The sequence below is a fragment of the Canis lupus genome, chromosome 17 (genome assembly GCF_048164855.1).
Source record: "Canis lupus baileyi chromosome 17, mCanLup2.hap1, whole genome shotgun sequence".
Classification (NCBI taxonomy): Eukaryota; Metazoa; Chordata; class Mammalia; order Carnivora; family Canidae; genus Canis; species Canis lupus.
Window position 1 is genome coordinate 9,118,221 of NC_132854.1, and position 19,100 is coordinate 9,137,320.

The 19,100-nt window shown below is 39.6% G+C and overlaps 1 protein-coding gene across 3 annotated transcripts in view; it reads right to left on the reverse strand.

The window, feature by feature from the left end:
- BIVM (basic, immunoglobulin-like variable motif containing) overlaps window positions 1-19,100 on the reverse strand; it is a 39,694-nt gene that overhangs the window by 20,044 nt on the left and 550 nt on the right. For 2 of the 3 annotated variants that reach the window (XM_072782439.1, XM_072782437.1), the window contains exons 2-3: window positions 13,333-13,932; window positions 6,904-7,030 (exon numbers count right to left, since the gene is read on the reverse strand). In XM_072782439.1, coding sequence (XP_072638540.1) covers window positions 6,904-7,030; window positions 13,333-13,810 — 605 coding nt within the window. In that variant the 5' untranslated portion in view covers window positions 13,811-13,932. Of the gene's footprint in view, window positions 1-6,903; window positions 7,031-13,332; window positions 13,933-18,167; window positions 18,321-19,100 lie in introns of those variants that run through there. The other variant, XM_072782438.1, reaches the window with a different exon arrangement.

The window sequence follows — 19,100 nt, forward strand, 5'->3', positions numbered from 1 at the left end:
TCCCATGAATAAATAAATAAAATCTTAAAAAAAAAAAAAAAAAAAAAGTCCTGTGTCAAGAGAAGTGACTGCAGCTAATGTGAACAAAGGAGAAAAGAAGCAGACTATTCAATCAATAAAAAAGAAATGATATGGGCTTTCAAATTACCTTCTCCCAATCACTTTCTTTTCCTTTTTTTTTTTTTTTAGATTTTATTTTTAACCTCTACAACCAAACATGGAGCTCGAACCCACAACCCTGAGATAAAGAGTCACAGCATCTACTGACCGAACCTCCCAAGTGTCTTCTAATGAAGGTGCTAACAGTGGCCAAAATGAAAAGGAGAAACAAGAACTATCATTAAACACGGTTTTAATCTTAACTTAAAATTACAAAAAGAAAAATTAGATATATGTATGTTTGTATATGTACATATAATATGCATAACAGCACATATGCAAATCAACAATCCTTGTCTCTACAGCTGAACTGGGACCTTTAAGACTAAGATACAAAAGACGATTACAGTCACTTACCTATATGGTTATTATGGGGCCATATAATACACGAATTGTTATGGACTGAACTGTACCTCCCTAAAAAGATATGTTCTAACCACAGGTACCTATGACCATATTTGGAAACAGGGTCTTTGCAGATGGAATCCAATTATGATGAGGTCACATGGGAGAGGTGGATCCTTAATCCAAGATGACCAATGTCCTTATAAAAAGGGAAGAAGGACACACAGAGAGAATGCCTGCCAGGTGAAGACTCAGACACAAGGCCAAGGGAACACATGGCCATGGCCAAGGAGGCAGAATTGTTACAGCAGCAAGCCTAGGAATGCCAAGGACTGCCAACAAAGCACCAAGAGCTGGGATGAAGCAAAAAATTCTACCCCATGGATTTCAGAGGGAATGTGGCCTTGCCAACAGCTTGATTTCAGACTTCCAACCTCCAGGACTATGAGACATTTTTTGTTGCTTTAATCCCTCCATATATGGTACTTTGTTATGGTAACTCTAGGAAACTCACACACTAATCATTCTCCAGGAAAGACTAAAAATTGGTTTACATCCACAAAAGAAAAAAAACAATGAACACATTTTACATGATTTTGTTTATATCTATCTGCAAGGCTATTTTAAAAAGAACTCCTACCCACAGAAATGATCCTAGCTTGAGAAATTGTTGGCATTATAGATCTCTCACTTCAAACTCAGAAGCTAACTTCCTCAAGTGGTCAAGTATTCATAGCTCCTACCAACATTCTGTCCTGCAACTAAATTTCCTACAAATGGACTAAGCAGTCAACATGACTTGTTTCCTACTGCTTTCCATTCCTTTCTTTCCCCCCCTAATATCTTGGGTGGTTTACATTCTTTGCTAAATGGCTAAGCACTCATGGGTGTTATAGTCACTGAATTCTTTCATCATTGGGAGTCTGTTGCTTCCACACTCGAATGACAATGTGAATGTGACATTTGGTGACTTGTTCTCACCTGAGAAACGTGACTCCACTGTAGCCTGGCAGCTAGTGCTGCCATGGTGAAGACTGAGACCAAAGGGATAATTTCCCTTTGTACAACTGTTTTTGCATCTGGGTGCCCAGGACCCCCTTATGCTTGAACTTCAGTAATTCAGTAACTCCACTAGAACATGCCTTGGTGCTGATCAATCTGTATTGTGTTTCCTTTCCTGGGACACAATTTACCCTTTCAAATCTGCAGACTCTAGCCTTTCTTTATTTTGGGAACATTCCTTCCAGGGGTGTCTTCAAATTCTTTTTTTTTTCTATTTGTTCTGATCTCTTTCTCTGGAATACCAGTTAGTGCTATTTGGAGCCTCTGTCTCTTATCCATATTTATCTGTTCTTTTTTTTTTTAAGATTTTATTTTTAAGTAATCTTTACACCTAATGTAGGGCTTAAACTTACAACACCAAGATCAAGAGTCACACACTCCACCAAATGAGCTAGCCAGGCACCCCAACATTTATCTATTCTTTAATCATTTTTATGCCTGTTCTTTTCCATGTAAGTTTTGTATGATTTCCTCACACTGGCTCACCACTGACTTGATTATGCTTTTCACTGGGTTGGGTTTTTTTTCTCCTTGCTTCTAATGTGGTTTTCACCTTTGCAATGACTTTTTGTTGTTGTTGTTCTCCACTTCTTTCCAAGGGCCTGTCAAATATTTCCTTCTGTTTTCATATAATCTCTTCTTTGACTTCATTTTGAAAAATTTCATAAATTATAACTTTTTTAATATAAAGGACTTATTCTGAATTTTAACTTTACTTCCTCAACTAACTCTCCCAAAAATGTATATGTCTTCTACAGTTGTCCCTGTTTTTTTTTTTTTTGCCACTTTTATACACATATATCAAGTTGCTTCCTCTATGACTTTTACTCATCCTTGAATGGAGCTGTTTGCTATCTTTGACACTCCATCATCAAATCTGCCTTCAATTTTGGGTGAGATTTTTATAATTCTGGTAAAAAAAAAGTTTACCATCTTAACCATTTTTAAGGGTACAGTTGAGTAATGTTAGCTATATTCACATTGTGGTGAAAGAGATCTCTTGAAATTTTTCATTTTTCAAGACTGAAACTTTACGCCCACTGGACAACCCAGCCTCTGACAACTACCATTCTACTTTCCATTTTTATGAGTTTCACTACTTTATACTTCATATAAATGGAATCATACAATACTTAACTTTTTGTCACTGGCAACCACCATTGTACATTCTGTCTCTATGATTCTGACAACTATTAATCACCTCTTATAAGTGGAACCACATATTATTGGTCTCTTTGTGTCTGGCTTATTTCATCTAGCATAGTGTCCTCATGTGTCAGAATTCCTTCTGTATTAAGGCTGAAAACATTCCTTTGTATGTATATAGCACATTTTCTTTATTCCTTTATCTATGATGGACACTTGGGTTGCTTCCCCCTCTCAGCTATTGTAAATAATGCTTCAATGAACATAGTATGCAAATATCTCTTCAAAATTCTTCTTTCAATTCTTTTGGATCCGGATAACCAGAGTGGAATTCCTGGATCATATGGTGTCTTAGTCAGTTCAGGCTGCATAGCAAATTACAACAGACTTGGTAGCTTCAACAACAAACATTTATTTCTCATAGTTCTAGAGGCTGAAAAGTCCAAGGTCAAGGTGCCAGCAAATCTAATATCTTGTGAGAAACTGCCTCCTGTTTAGCATATGACCATCCTCTCACTGTGTCCTCACATCATGGAACAGAGAGAGGAGGAAGCAAGCTCCCTCTTCCTGTCTCTTCTCATAAGGCACTAATCTCATTTACTGGGGCTCCACCCTCATGACCCAATCACCTCTGAAGGCCCCTCTTCTTATACCATCACCTTGGGGGTTAGGATTTCAATATATGAATTGAGGGGAGACAAACATTCAGCCTATAACATAGAATCCATTTTTAATTTTTTGAGAAACTTCCATACTATTTTCTTCTAGGAGTTTTATAGTATTAGGTCTTTGCATTTATGTCTTTAATCTATTTTGAGTTCATTTTTGTGTATGATGAAAAGTAAGGGTTAAGTTCATTCTTTTTGCAGATGGTATCCACTTTTCCCAACACCATTTGCTGAAGACAGTCCTTCCTCTATTCTGTGGTCTTGCCACCCTTACTGAAGATCATTTGCCCATTTATATGAGTGTCTATTTCTGGGCTTTCTATTCTGCCCTATTTGTCTACATATTTGTCTTTATGCCAGTATCAACTGTTTTGCTTATGTAGCTCTGTAATGTTTTGAAATCAGGAAGTGTGTGGCCTATGTTCCACTCTTGCCATCACTGCTTTCCCAGCAATTCACTAGAGGCACTGTCCTGGGCTGAAAATTACAGGATAAGATAATGGAGTGGCAATCAGATCAGCAGGATATCTCCTTTTGCAACCTCTACCTGCATTCCTGTAGTGCTGAACTGGATCTCCAACATGAACTCTGATGTTTTTCCACTCATACAGCTTCTCACACCCCTAAATCTAACCAAAGGGTCACCAGATGGTTTCAGGACTGCCATACGAACATCAGGAAAACCTGCACTGTTCCAGGCCAACAGTAGTCTGTGCAGCCCTTGGTGTCCTCTCTCTGTTGGTCCAGAGTGCACAGGATTTGATAACCTTGGATTAAAGCTATGTTTCTATTCAATAGCCTATCTTGCTATTTCTTTGTTTAAGGGAAGATAGAGTTTTTCCTTATTTTTTAATTTTCTTGTTATTATTTCCATGGGCTTGAGGTATAGGGCCAAGGGCAGGCTGCCCCAAGATGGACCACTTTCTCATGAACATTATTTTGAGTTAAAAGCAATGCAAACCCAGCAGATTTAGAAAAAACTCTTCACTTCCCCTTCTACTGCCTGCTTTACCAGAAAGAGAGCTATTGACAGAGACTCCTCTTTACTAAGAAATTTATCTGCCTAACAGGGCAAACTCTGATTTTCAAAACATTTCCTTTCACCTTCTGGCTAATGGCCTTCCTCTCCTTTAAATCTGACTCCTATCCTCTCCTCAGCTCACATAAGCTTCATGTTACCTCATTGTCATTGGAATTTCCATGTCTGTGTGGATTTCCTCTATATACATTATTAAATTTGATTTTCTCCTGTTAATCAGTCTCATATCAATTTGATCCTAAGTCCAGCTAGAAGAACCTTGAAGGACAAAGGAATGTCTACCTACCAACAGAGAGCAGGACTGCAGTAAAAAGACCTTTTTCTGGTCATGTTTAACTCTCTCAACCTTCTATCTTAAACACTTCTTCACAAAGCCTTAGGATCAATCCTAGGTACCCTTAAGATTTTCCCTATTTTTTCATCAGTTCAAACTTGTTTAACTGGTCTTACTCATGACAGGCCTACAAGTTTAACCAACTTTCTACTATTTTTTATGGGTGTTTCCACCCCAACCCTAATCTTGTAATATATTCTCAGTGAGGGGATCCCTGGGTGGCGCAGCGGTTTGGCGCCTGCCTTTGGCCCAGGGCGCGATCTGGAGACCCGGGATCGAATCCCGCATCGGGCTCCCGGTGCATGGAGCCTGCTTCTCCCTCTGCCTGTGTCTCTGCCTCTCTCTCTCTCTCTCTCTCTCTCTGTGTGACTGTCATAAATAAATAAAAAATTAAAAAAAAAAAAAGAAAAATATTCTCAGTGAGAAATGAGCTTGTCATCCTGGTAATTTTCCCCCTAAGATTATTTCTCCTGTCTACCCTTCCTCATCCAAGCCTTTATCGCATCACATGTTAAACTACTAAAATACAGTTATCCAGATTTGTTGTTAAAACATATCTTAAAAAAAAAAAAACATATCTTAAATCTAAGAGATTCAAAGCAAAAATGAGCAAAGCCCATTATTAATAAACATTAAAAAAACATTGTTTTTGATTCCAGTATCTTTCTCCAACACACTCTACGTACTTATTACTACCAGTTTATCTTTGAAACATAATCTCTTATTAAGAAATAATCAATGTCTTCTCTCTATAGCAGAAAAAAAAAGAAAGCTAAATGCTTAGCCTGGTGTCTAATATAGATCATGACAGGTGTTACAAAGAAAGAATATGAACTTGGAGTCTGGCTTTCTTCAGTTTCAGTACATCACCATGTGATGTTGGACAAGTTTCTTAGCTTCTCTGAGCTTCCCTCAGATAAGTTTAGCTAATCTTCATCACCAACAAGCAAGATACTTTCCTACCACCCATTCAAAGACCTTTGTAGCATCCATCTCTTCGGATTTCTTCTCTTAAGACTTAGCTCCTCAATGAATCCTCTCTTAATCCTCTCTTAAGACTCTTAAGACATCAGACAAATTGCCTGAGGTATTTTGTATTTTTCTGCTTTGTTCCCATTTCTCACCTAGATTTTAAACCTTGAGAAAAAAGGACCATGTTTTATATATCTTCATATTCTCAGCCCATAGTAAAGGGTCAATATTTATTAAATAAATGATAAAATCTAACATTTTTAAACCTCATACAAATAATTTTTAAAACCTCAAATCATAGACTAGTAATATTTAAAAGCAATCATTAATTAAACATTTTTTTGTTTAGAATAGGAAATATATTCTAAGGTAACCAAATAGCCCCAGCTGATGAGTGAAAGCTCTTATCAGAAGAATATCAGCTAATTAGAGGAGAAGAAATGATAGAAATTTGAAATATCACCATTTTGCAATAAAAATTCGGACAATTGTCAATGGGTCTGACTAAGATCACTAGGTGAAAAGTTGATGGGGACAGGACATTAGCCTGATGCCACTGTCATCCCACTGATTACATGATGGCTGTAGAATGGAACAAAAAAACCTTGACAAGGTGGGCTATGCTTTCAGCATCTAAATCCAGTAATCACTCTTAGAATCTAAAACTGGATGACCAGATACTATGTACCTCCTGATGTGATCCAATATGAAGGACACAGGAACACTCAAGCAGTATTCTTGCCTAAAATGTTCAACCAGAATCTAAACCAATTCTTTACGTCTAATTTCCAGCTTTCAGGAAATGCTGAGGTTATAGAAATAATTTAGACAACTATCAAGGGAAAAAAATTAGACAAATCCAGAAGGTAGAACATCCTACAAGACATCTGGCCAAGTCTCTTAAGAAGTCAATCTCCTAGAATTAAAAACAAAAACAGTGAGGAGAGTGAGGTAGAGACCATTCTAGATTAAGAGAGATGTATAGGCCACAACAAGCAAACACAAGGTGTAGTTAACGGTTGGGTCCCACTATGAACAATCAGGCATGAAGATACTTCAGAAAAATCCGGGAAATCTAAATTTAGCCTGGGAATCAGATACTATGGAAATAGCTAATTTTATTAAGTATGACAATGGTATTGTGTGGTTAAGGAAAAAAGCCAACTTTTAGAGATTACCATCTTCTGAGATCTAATACTTTCCGCTGCTTAATATCTTCAAGAGGAGAATACTGAGGCCACTCCCTCTGATGTCTTCCTTTTTTATCTGAAGTTTTTTTCTTGGAAATTTGTTTCTTTACATTGCCTAGAATATAAGAATATAAAATAAGCAAAATGCTCAAGATGAAATAAACTGCCACGGCAAAACAACTAATTATGAAACAAAATTAAAAAGCCATGCCACTAGGGACACCTGGGTGGCTCAAAGGTTAAGAGTGCCTGCCTTCGGCTCAGGTCTTGATCCTGGGATCCAGGATCCGAGGGTGTTGGGCTCCCCTTGGGGAGCCTGCTTCTCCCTCTGCCTAGGTCTCTGCCTCTCTGTGTCTCTTGTGAATAAATAAATAAAGTCTTTTTAAAAACAAAAAAGGCAATACCACTAGCTCTCAAAATACTTGCAAATATATTAAAGAAATTTTTTTTCCAAAAGTACTCCCCTGGCTTGAAGAGAGAGAATAAAAACAACTTTAGGCAACCACGAGTGTTAGTTCCTATCAGATTCTTATATTCCAATTCCCAATCAAGTTGCTTAGATAGTAAAAGACTCAATCACAGAATCTTTGGTGTAGAAAATCAAATTACCAACAGGAAAATATTTAACTAGACCACTTTCCAGAAAATGAATCCTTTCTATAAAACAATAAAATCACATTAACCTAACTCTGTTAAGAAAGTAAAAGCACTAGATCCAATAATGCAATGATGTGATCTTTAAAAATATCTCCAAGCCTTACAGAGACCACAAAATGGATTAAGAATGATTCTCACATGCACATTATTAAAATGCAACTTTAGCACCAGGAACTAGAATAGAAAACAAAGTCTCCTTTCTGTGGGTGAGTCTGCGCTTATAGGTGAATGCACACAAACGTGCATTCACGCATACACACATACATCAATCTCTCTGAAAGACACATAAGGCAAATAATAGTAATTACCTAAGGGGGAGAGGAATTGGGAGCTCGATAAAAATAATCAGATTTTGCATTGTCTAATTTTAACACTTTTTTATTTCTGAATGCTGCTAATGGATTACTCAGGCAAAAGTTATTTAATTAAAATCTTAACTCTAGAGAACAAACTAATGATCACCAGAGGGGAGGTAGGTGGGGGGGATGGGTGAAATAGGTGATGAGGATTCAGGAGTGCACTTGTGATAAGCACTGGATAATATATGGAAGTACTAAATTACTATATTGTACACCTGAAACTAATATCACATTGTATGTTAATTAACTGGAATCTAAATAAAAACTTTTTAAAAAATATTTATTTATTTATGAGAGACACAGAGAGAGAGAGGCAGAGACACGGGCAGAGGGAGAAGCAGGCTCCATGCAGGGAGCCCAACGTGGGACTCGATCCCACATCTCCAGGATCACACCCTGAGCTGAAGGTGGCGTCAAAACACTGAGCCACCTGGGCTGCCCTAAATAAAAACTTTAAAATATGTATTAATAAATAACATCCCAGTTTCATATCACTAAAATACCATTAACATTTCAGAGAGTTATGCTCAAATACTTAATCATGTTCACACATACTACATTTTTAATGAAATAATCAAATCTGTTATAGAAACAAAAGCTAATATTTTATTCTTATGAGCTATTCAGAATTATAAAACATAGATTGTGTAGCTGTATGCCTAGAAAACAGACATGCAAAGGGGCTTGTTTCATTCATTCGGATGCTCTACAATAAAACCAAAGCCAGCTGGAACTCAGCACTCTTGTGACACAGGGGATTTCTCTGATTTTTATAAGATGTCATAATGACAAAAACTGTAATATCCAGAAACAAGATTTCCCCAATCCCTCTAGCTATTCTAAGTCTTCACAGAGAACACAAAATTTCTACAGAGCTGAAAAACCACTGGCAAACGTGAGTTAAATCTTATTCTGATAAGTTTCTTTCACCAATAAAATAAATCTTAGAGAGTAAAAAGATGGAAAAACTACTTTCCAACATTTCTTCCCATGTCTTCACCACCCAATAATACCTTAATGTCCTATGTAGCTTTCCTAGCCACTTAAAATCCTAATAGGTTAATGAAGTGTGGTAATCTGTGACCCCAACAGCCCCCAGAGTGGTCTGGATACTTTTTATCATTTTATCATGAAATATCCACATTCTTTTCCTCTAAGGCTTCCCTGAGCTTGTCCTCTGTCCCCTTCTGCTTTACTCCCATGTTCTCCCTGGGCTAAATAAGCATGTGCTCTAAATAAGCAGCCTTCATGAAATCCCTACATTGCCACAAAGACAGCTGGTCTCACAGACAAAATTCCATTCAATTCCAGAGAGGGGGGCAAACCAGGCAGTTTACCGCCGCCTTCAGCCCAGGGCATGATCCTGGAGACCCAGGATGGAATCCCACGTCGGGCTCCCTGCATGGAGCCTGCTTCTCCCTCTGCCTGTGTCTCTACCTCTCTCTCTCTCTCTCTCTCTCTCTCTCTCTCTGTGTGTGTGTGTGTTCTCATGAATAAATAAATAAAATATTAAATAAATAAATAAACAAACAAACAAACATTTAAAAAAAAATTCCAGAAAGGGAAGCTCTGGCAAAGTGGAAGGTAAGTCTGAGAGGGGAACATAACATACCAACACCTAAACACTCTTGTCTCTCCATCCCATCAACTCCAGGAACCTTTGTCTACCTTCCCTTGTCATTGTCATATTCCTTCATCCATTCCTCACCCTACCCATAACATACCCATATAGCCCCAACACCAAAGAAACATATGTACACTCCTACCTCTATTCACCACACTGGCTGTTAGAGAAAGATCTGAGGATAGCAAATATCTGCTGTCTTTTTTACTTGAGGGACAGAGTTTTGGACAATTATTGTCACTTGAAAGTGAACTGGGTGGGGACCCCAGAAATAAAAGAACCAGAAAAGAGGAGACTCAAATTTTGTGTACAAATTTGGACCAAATCTTAGGCTGATCCCCAAACCATGCATGCACCGAGCAGACCCCAAACAGCACAACTAAGGCTTAAAAAATTGGATGGAGATTTGAAATGTCCTCAAGACACAAAATTTACAGTTTCAGTCAAACCAAATTCACTACTGCTAAAATTAAAGACAAACAAATGAATGAACTTAAAACACTCTTTGGAGGAATATACCAGAATCCAAAATCACCACATTTCCAATACCTTAGATATGATCCAAAATTATTGAATATGTTAGGAAACTGAAAAATGTGACACCTTTTCATGAAAAAAGATAAGACCAACTCTGAGATGGCCCAGATTTTTAAATTAGCAGATAAGAATTTTAAAGTGGATATTATAACTATGCTTTATGAGATAGATACAATATTCCAGTCACAAATGAAAAGATACCAAATCCAAGATAGGAAACAAAAACTATTTTAAAAATGTAAATTCCAGAACGCAAAGAAACAATACCTGAAACAAATAATTCACTGAATACTCTTAAAAGCTATCTTTAAGAGATGTGCTTTACTTTTTTTCAGTTATAAGATTTTTATCAAGAGGAAGACGAAACATGTCTTTTCTTTTTCTTTTAAGTCTTTTCTTTTTTGAGTGGAGTTGACACACAATGGTACATTAGTTTCAGATGTACAACATAGTGATTCAATGATTTTAGAAGTTATGCTCATCTCAGAAGTGGCTATCATCTGTCACACTATTACAGAATCACTAGCTATATTCCCTGTGCTGTACCTTGTATTCCCATAGGTATTCATTCCATAACTGGAAGCCTGTATCTCTCACTCCCCTTCACCCACTTTGCCCATCCTCCAACCCCCCTAACCTTTGGCAACCATCAGTTTGTTCCCTGTATTTAAAGGTCTGAATCTGCGTTTTGTTGGTTTATTCATTAGTTTTGTGTTTTCGATTCCATGTTTAAGTGAAATCATATGGTATTTGTCTTTCCCAGTCTTATTTCACTTAGTATGATAGGTCCATCCATGTTGTGCCAAATGCCAAAATCCCATCCTTTTTATGGCTGAGTAGAAGAGAGAGAGAGACTTTAAATATAAAAAGATACAAGTTGAAAATAAATGGATGAAAAAGGATATACCACACAAACACTGTTCAAAAGAAAGCTGGAGGGACACCCGGGTGGCTCAGCAGTTGGGCCTCTGCCTTTGGCTCCGGGTATGATCCGGGGGTGTGATCCCGGGGTTCTGGGATTGAGTCCCACATCAGGCTCCCTGTGCAGAGCCTGCTTCTCCCTCTGCCTATGTCTCTGCCTTCTCTCTGTGTCTCTCATGAATAAATAAATAAATAAATAAATAAATAAATAAATAAATAAATCTAAAAAAACACAAAAAAAAAAACAAAAGAAAGCTGGAGTAGCTAGATCATATCAAAGTTGCTTTCAGAACAAGAGATATTACCAAGAATAATGAGGGACATTTCATGATAAAATGATAAAAAGGTCAATGCAACAAAAAGAAATAAAAAAACATAATTGTGTGTGCACCTAATAATAGAGTTTCAAATTACGTACAAGCAAAAATCAACAGAATTAAATGCAGAAAAGATGAAAATCATAGTTAATTCTTAACACCCCATTTTCAGCAACTGATAGAACAAGACAAAAATTAAGTAGCAACACAGAAGATGTGAACAACACTCTCAAGCACATTGACCCAGTAAGTATTCATAGAACACTACACCCAACAACTACAGAATGAGCATTCTTTTCAAATGTATATGGTACATTCACCAACATGGACTGTATGTTGAGTCATAAAACATACATAAAACGTAAAAGTCTCAGCCCCTTCTGAAAGACCGAGATCATATGTCCTTTGTACACAATGCAATTAAATTAGAAATCAACTTTTAGCAAAAGCCCCAAAATATTTCAAAATTAAGCAGCACAGTTCTAAATAGTAATACCTATATCAAAAAAAAATCACAAGGGAAATTAGAAAATACTTCACTTTAAATGATCATACAAATAAAGTGTATCAATAGTTGTGGGCTGTGGCTAAAACAGTACTCATAGTACAATTTAAAGCACTTCTACTAATGCTCATAGTTGAAAAGTCTTGAATCAAAAAGCTGGAAAATGAAAAACAAAGTAAACTAAACATGAGTAGAAGGAAGAAAAATAATAAAAAAAACAGAAATCAATAGAAAAACAAACAATTGAGAAAATTAACAAAGCTAAAAGCTTTATTTGAAAATGAACAAAACTGATAAAGCCCTAACCAGAAAAAAAAAAAGAGAGAGAACATAACATGATCAGTATCAGGAATGAAAGAGGAGTTATTACTAAAGACCCTGTAGGTATTAGATGGATAAAAAAGGACTATCAGAGATAACTTTACACCAATAAAATTGACAACTTAGATGAAATGGACAGGCTAAAATTCAACAGAATTAATGGGAAACAAGACAAGTTAATAATCACTATTCGAGATTTTTAATACCCCTCTGAAAACCCCTCAGAAAACAGGAAAGATCACTTCTAAACTTGTCTTAGGAGACCTGCATGGCCCTAATGCCAACATTTGAAAAAAGATATTACAAAAAATTTATAGACCAATCGCCCATAAAAATAGACACAAAGTGAAACCCACAAGACACCAAGAATTACAAATTAACATAATATTCTGTGAAACAAGTTGATTTGGCAAATGAACAAGAAGTGTGGAGGTTTTACAAAATGGTCAAAGAAGCCTAGAAGTAAAATATAAATCCCAGTTCTACCTCTTATTAGCTATCAACTTTCCACAAGCAACTTACCTCCTCTGAGCCTCAGTTTATCTACAAAATGAGGATAAGAGTACCTACCACATAAAAATCCTATATTACTGTGAGTTCAAAAGAAAGAAGTGAAAAGCAGTAGTTTCTACCAGAAGGCCACCACACCACAATTGCAAAGGCTGTGTACTGCACCCTAGGTGAATAGCACCCTCTTAAATTGTGCAGTACACAACCTACTCAGTGGTACCCGGAGACCTTTTTGGGTGCTCAAAAAATTTTAACATGAAAAAGCCACAATGTTATATCGTAGAAAAGAAAAGTAAGCATTTAATTGGGAAAGATGAATTCGTGTCTCTGCAAAACTACAAAATAGTACTATGTTATTCTAGCCACCCCATTAACCATTTCTGAGCTTCTGTACACTTATCTGCAATACCCGTATTTTACAGCCTTCTTAGGTTTTTCAAAGCTCTCAAAATGCTCAGGTTATGTGTAAAGTTTCCAGTGGTAACCCATTAATGAACTAAATGTCCTCTGCCCAAAGTTATTTTTTAACTAAAAAATGATGGACAACACCATAGCAATGTTCCTTGTTCAGCCTTATAAAAGGAAACCATGTTTAATGGCAAGCTTAAACAAGATATATTGTTTTTTTATTATTTTCACATGTAAAATTCAAGCCTCCTTCCTCACCTGATTTGTGTTTCAAATTTGTGGTCACTCCATCAAATTCAGATTTATCAATTTCCCATGCGAGAGGTAGCTTGCCCAAGCTATTGGATAAGTTTTCCAAGCTATTTTCTTCATTGTAGATGATTTCCGATGTACTTGTTGGGATACCAATGTATCTTGATGGATTATTTCCAGCAGATAAAGAGGTACTATCAGGGAGGCAAGAAGAGCGGGTTGAATTTGGAGTTTTATAGATTGAGGTTGCCTGGTTGAGGAAGGCATAGTCTGAACAGATGGCATAAATTTTCTCCCGAGTATGGGTCACTGGACAGCTCCACGGATAATGACCATCTCCTTTGGGACCCAAAGGTGTCCCCGAGGCACGAGTACAGAAAGACTGGACAGCACCTTGTAGATTCTCTTCGGGAGACTTTCTCTCAGATCTGTGCTCACCATTTCCAGAATCATTTGCCCTTTCTGCTTCTGCAACGTTAGGCATTGAACGCAACTATCAAAGTTCTATTATGAAGAAGAAGGTGCAATTCTTTCTATTACTTGAAAACCAGCTGTGAAAATTGTTTACAGCGTTCTACAGAAACTTGAGAGCTGCAAGATGGGCTCCTAAGAAAAGAGGGAGGAGAAACATCAACAATCCACTAGATACAATGAAAGCACTAAAAAATGTATCAAGTGTTTTCACATGGCTTCATTCAACAAATATTTATTTTATAACTACTATACACCTACAGCCACAATCACTGGCCATGTGTCTTATTAGAAATTTATTTTACAATAATGCTTTAGAAGAACAAAAAAGGAATTCAATTAAAAAACGGGCAAAATATCTGAAGAGTCACTTCTCCAAAGACAGTGTAGAAATGGTCAATAAACACATGAAAAGATGCTCAGCATCATTAGTCATCATGGAAAGGCAAATAAAAAACCACAAGAAAATATGTCATACCAAGCAGGCTCTAATCAAAAAGATAGATAATAATAAGGATTGTTGAGGATGTGGAGAAAATGGAACCCTCATACCATTCTGATAGCAATGCAAAATGGTCCAGTCACTTTGGGAAATAGTTCCTCAAACATTTATAGTTACCATATGATCAAGAAATTTCACTCCTAGGTATACATCTAAGAGCAATAAAGACATACGTCCACACAAATGTTCATAGGAGCATTACTGACAATAGCCAAAAAGGAGAAACAACCCAAATGCCCCTCAACTGCTGAATGGATAAATAAAATGTAGTAATATCCATGCAAAGGAATATTTTGGGGCAATAAAAATAAATGAAGCACTGACCCATACTACAACATGGATAAGCCTTGAAAGCATTATGCTAAATGAATGAAGCCAGTCATGAAAGAGCATAATCACATGATTCCACTTATATGAAACGTAAAATAGGCAAGTCTCTAGTGACAGAAGTTAGATTAGTGGGTTACCTTGGGCTGGGAGGGAGGAGGAGGCTGGGGATGATGGCGTTTCTTTTCAGTGTAATAATAATATTCTATAAATGACTCAGCTGATGAACTCACAATTTTGTGAATATGCGACAAGCTACTGAATTGAACATTTTAAACAGGTGAATTGTATAGTGTGTGAATTTCATCTCAATAAAGCTGTGCATTCCTCACCACAATCAATTATAATTAGTGGTCACTAACTTCTTTTTATTTATTTATTTATTTATGATAGTCACAGAGAGAGAGAGAGAGAGAGGCAGAGACACAGGCAGAGGAAGAAGCAGGCTCCATGCACCAGGAGCCCGACGTGGGATTCGATCCCGGTCTCCAGGATCGTGCCCTGGGCCAAAGGCAGGCACCAAACCGCTGCGCCACCCAGGGATCCCGTGGTCACTAACTTCTAATCAGTCAGGAAAAACCAATTTTTCAAATCTACACCAATTCCTTTGGGGAAGAAAACAGAGAACAGTTCAAATTGCAACCAAGGGCATTTGAGGAATCTGAAGATTTATACAAAAGCAAGCTCTTGATGAGTTAGACCACAGGTGGTAGAGGAGGTATTCGATGCAGGTGCCAGGCTGAGTATGCCCACAGCGGTAATCACTCAAGATATGCAACCCACCGCCAGGTGACCAGTTTGATGTTTACTAGTTAATATCTCTGCCTATTCACTTATTTAAAAATATTGGAAATGAGAATAATTCTCATAAGTTACAAAAAATGATTACATAAAACCTATCATAGAAATACTGAATGCCAAAAACCTCTAAGGCCATAAGAAATAACAGAAGAATGATTGCCACAAGAGCCATGGCCACTCTAAGTCTATGGAGAGAAAATAGTAAAGATGATTCCTGTCCTTCGTGGAATTTAAAGCAACAGAGCTCACTAAAAGGAGGACTCCACATAATCTAGAAAAGATTCCATTTTCTTTATTTTTCAGGAATGCTTTCCCACTATTCAAACCCTCAGGTAGCGAATTTTTTTTTTTTTTTTTTTAGTAATTGGTGCAGAAAGTATAGTTCCTTGCAGGAAGGTTGGTTTGGCTGGAACTTCACTACCAAAGATAGAACCTCTAATGGTATCATTTTGGAAACTTTTTTCATGAAATCCTAGGGACGCTTATAACAGATCTCTAGACAGGAAGCTTTTATGCCTTTTGCTTCTTCCTCATCTTCTGGTATCATGGTGATGTTACAGGAAGATGCAAAGAGAAGGTCAGTTGCATAGACCAAACTGGGCTTTTCTGAGGAGTCTGTTTCTTTGGTTCTTACCAGATGACCTCACAGAGCATTTCCTACTGATCTGCTACCCTCATGCCTTTCTCTAAAAGCCAGCATGGTGGGCAGTGGTAGGTATTATTTGTGGCCTTGGGATTGTAAGGGTGGGTTGTAGGATGGGCAGGAAAGAGAGCAGAGGGTCCTGGTAAGTAAGGGGTGGTGACCCAAGGGTGTTGGAGTCAGTCTGGGGGTAGGGGCGGGGTGGGGAGAGGAGGGAGATAGAAATGTTGCAGGCACTACCCTTATCTCTTCATCTCAAGCTTAGCTTCTACTTTGCCAGAGCTTCCTTCCTCAGATTTAATGGAATTGTGCCCAGCTTCTATGAGCCCAGCTACGGAAGACACTTAACAAAACATAGGCAAAAGGAAATTAGTGCCTTTTGAGCACAAAAAGTAGGGCCAAGCTTTCTGGAAGTTAAAGAACATAGCACTTGATTAACAAAATGTTTATCAGTCTGGTTTTGTTTGCTTGTGTTTGGGTTTGTCTGCTTTTTTATTGGGGGGGGAGTTGTCTGCTTTTAAACAATGCTCACTGAACAATAATGATCTCTTTGGTTGCATTTCTACAAAAAGAAAAAGTGAAGATCATCAACGTAAGGACACAGTTTGTATTGATTGTCAATAAAAACCAGTGGTCTGAAAACACTCTCACTTGAACCGCTGTTTTTGGAAATTTGAAAAACTGTGTAATTATTTCTAGATTTTTCTCATAGACGTAAAACAAAGGACAGGAAAACATTGCGAAATACCAAGATATTAACACAGAAAATGAAAATTATCCAAATCCCATGACCCGAATGCTGCTGGAGTTTCTTTCCTTATTAGGTGTCAGATCCATGTCTGTTCTCCCCATGTGGCCAAGGGTGCTAGTTATTATTATCATGTCCCCTGCTTTCCTACAAGTGAACTGAGCACAATTTATTACTGATAACAGAATGATTAGAGACAGCAATTATGGTATTATGTTGTAATTATAGCCTCAGGAAATACTGAGGTACAGAGGAGCAGTTTGTCCCTCCACTAAATAGCCTACAGCTCCCCCCGTTTTGTCTTGTGTCTGTATCTCCTGTCGTTGCTATTTTTGTAAACCATTCCCAATTCCATCCTCATTCAGCACTGGCATCACCACCACCCCAGGGTTGAAATTTCTAATCTGGCCTGTGCAGAGATATTAGAAAGTAAAGCTTGGACACATATATGATCGTCTAACTCCCCTTCCTAAAACGTTCTGCTCTTAGAAAAAGCCGACTCCTTGTCTGGCCCCATAATCTATCTCTTTAGCTCCACCTCATCCTCTTCTCCCTTCCTCCTTCCAATGTTCCATTCTCTGGATGTGGTCTCCTCCTATTCACCCTCCTGTATTTGGTTAATCCCCATTTGTAGTGAACATATCCTTCGATGTCACTTTCTGGGGACTCTTTGCTCCCCAACTAGACTAGGTCACTCTGTACACACTCAGGACCTCTCGTTCACAGGCTTGCCAGGGATGGGCGTTTGTGAAAGTCTCCTCAACAAATAGTTACTTGTAAGTGCCTACATCATGCCAGGCATTATTTTAAACCCCGGATTGAGGGGCTTAATTCCCGGAGGATTTACTAGGAGAGGCCTTGGGAATCAGGAGCTGGATTTTCAGCCGAGAGGCCCCTTTTTATCTTCCCTGGTTCTCATCTGTGAGAACTGAATTTCCAGAGAGGCGTCGCTCCATTAAGATTTTACAAAGAATGACTGCAGGACCTACGGCTCAATTTAATGTTGAATTCCTGCGATCATGGCACAAGCAACAGATGTACTATTTAACTGTGAATGAACACAATTTTTTTTTTTTTTTTAATAAAACGCTCCGCTAGGGTAAGGATTTGTAAAAATCACTAGAACGAACTGTTCTGCAAAATAGACGTTCCACTGGTGAGGTCCACAGTCATCGCTTAGGCTACCTTCTTTTGGGGTTATATTTTCAATCCGTATTTTTAAATGTCCAGTTTGCTTAGGGAACGAAGATCTTAAGAAGTCTGTTCAGCAAAGCCTCCCCCATAGGACAACTATTGCGATCTATATCCCGTATCCAAGGCCACGGAGACGCAGGAGCCTGGAAGTGACTTACTAATGGTGAAACAGGCGCCCGACGGCTGGGCCAGACCCCCTAAGCCCCGGCGGGTCGGGTCTCCGTGCTTCTCCGCGGCGTCCTCCCCGCGCGCTGCGGGCGCCCTGCCGGGTCAGGATGCGCGGTGCCCCCGCGCGCCGCGGCCGCGTCCAGCCCAGGCCCGGGGCAGGCGAGCGGGGCTCCCAGCGCCCTGCTCTGCGCAGCTCGCGGCGCCGCCACCACCGGGCGACAGTGCTGCAGGCCGTCCTCGCTGCGCGGAGCCGCCCGCCCACCGGCCCACGAGGGCTGCCCCGGCCCCGGCCCCCGCAGCGAGGCCTCCAGGCCGCTCCCTCCGCCTCCCTCCGCCTCCCTCCGCCTCCCTCCCGGGCCGGAAGCCAGACTTGGCCGCCAGAGGGAGCCGGCAGTGGCCGGTGCAGGGACCGCCTCCGAGCAGCCGCGGGCTGCGGGAGGGCCCGGGCGCGCGAGGCCCAGGGCGGGTGGGACGCCGGCACTTGCTGCCCCCGGGCCAGCGGGAGGCATCCGAGGCCAGCTTTGAAGGCACCCGTTGGTATCAATGCTCAAGACAATTGCAAAAGCAAAAAAAAAAAAGAAAGAAAGAAAAAGAAAACAGAAGAGCCCCGCTTGGGCCTCCACCCAGGCCGGGTTTGGCTGGCGGGGCCACCCGGCGCATCTGGGTTGTTTTTCCAGGGCAGCTGCAAGGATCCAGAGGGGGGGGGGGGGGGGGTGCAGGGAGAGCAGGAGCTCTGGGTCACCCCTCCTGGTGGACCCCGGCCGCGGGGCGGCCACCGCTCTCTCCCGGCCAGGCCCTGCCGTGCGTGGCGCGTGGAGAGCGGCGCCCGGCAGGAGCCACCGGGCCCCACGCGGGCATCTCCAAACCAGGCTTTGTTCCCGAGAGCACTGGTCCCTGGTGTCCCGCACACTTCCCCCATCTTG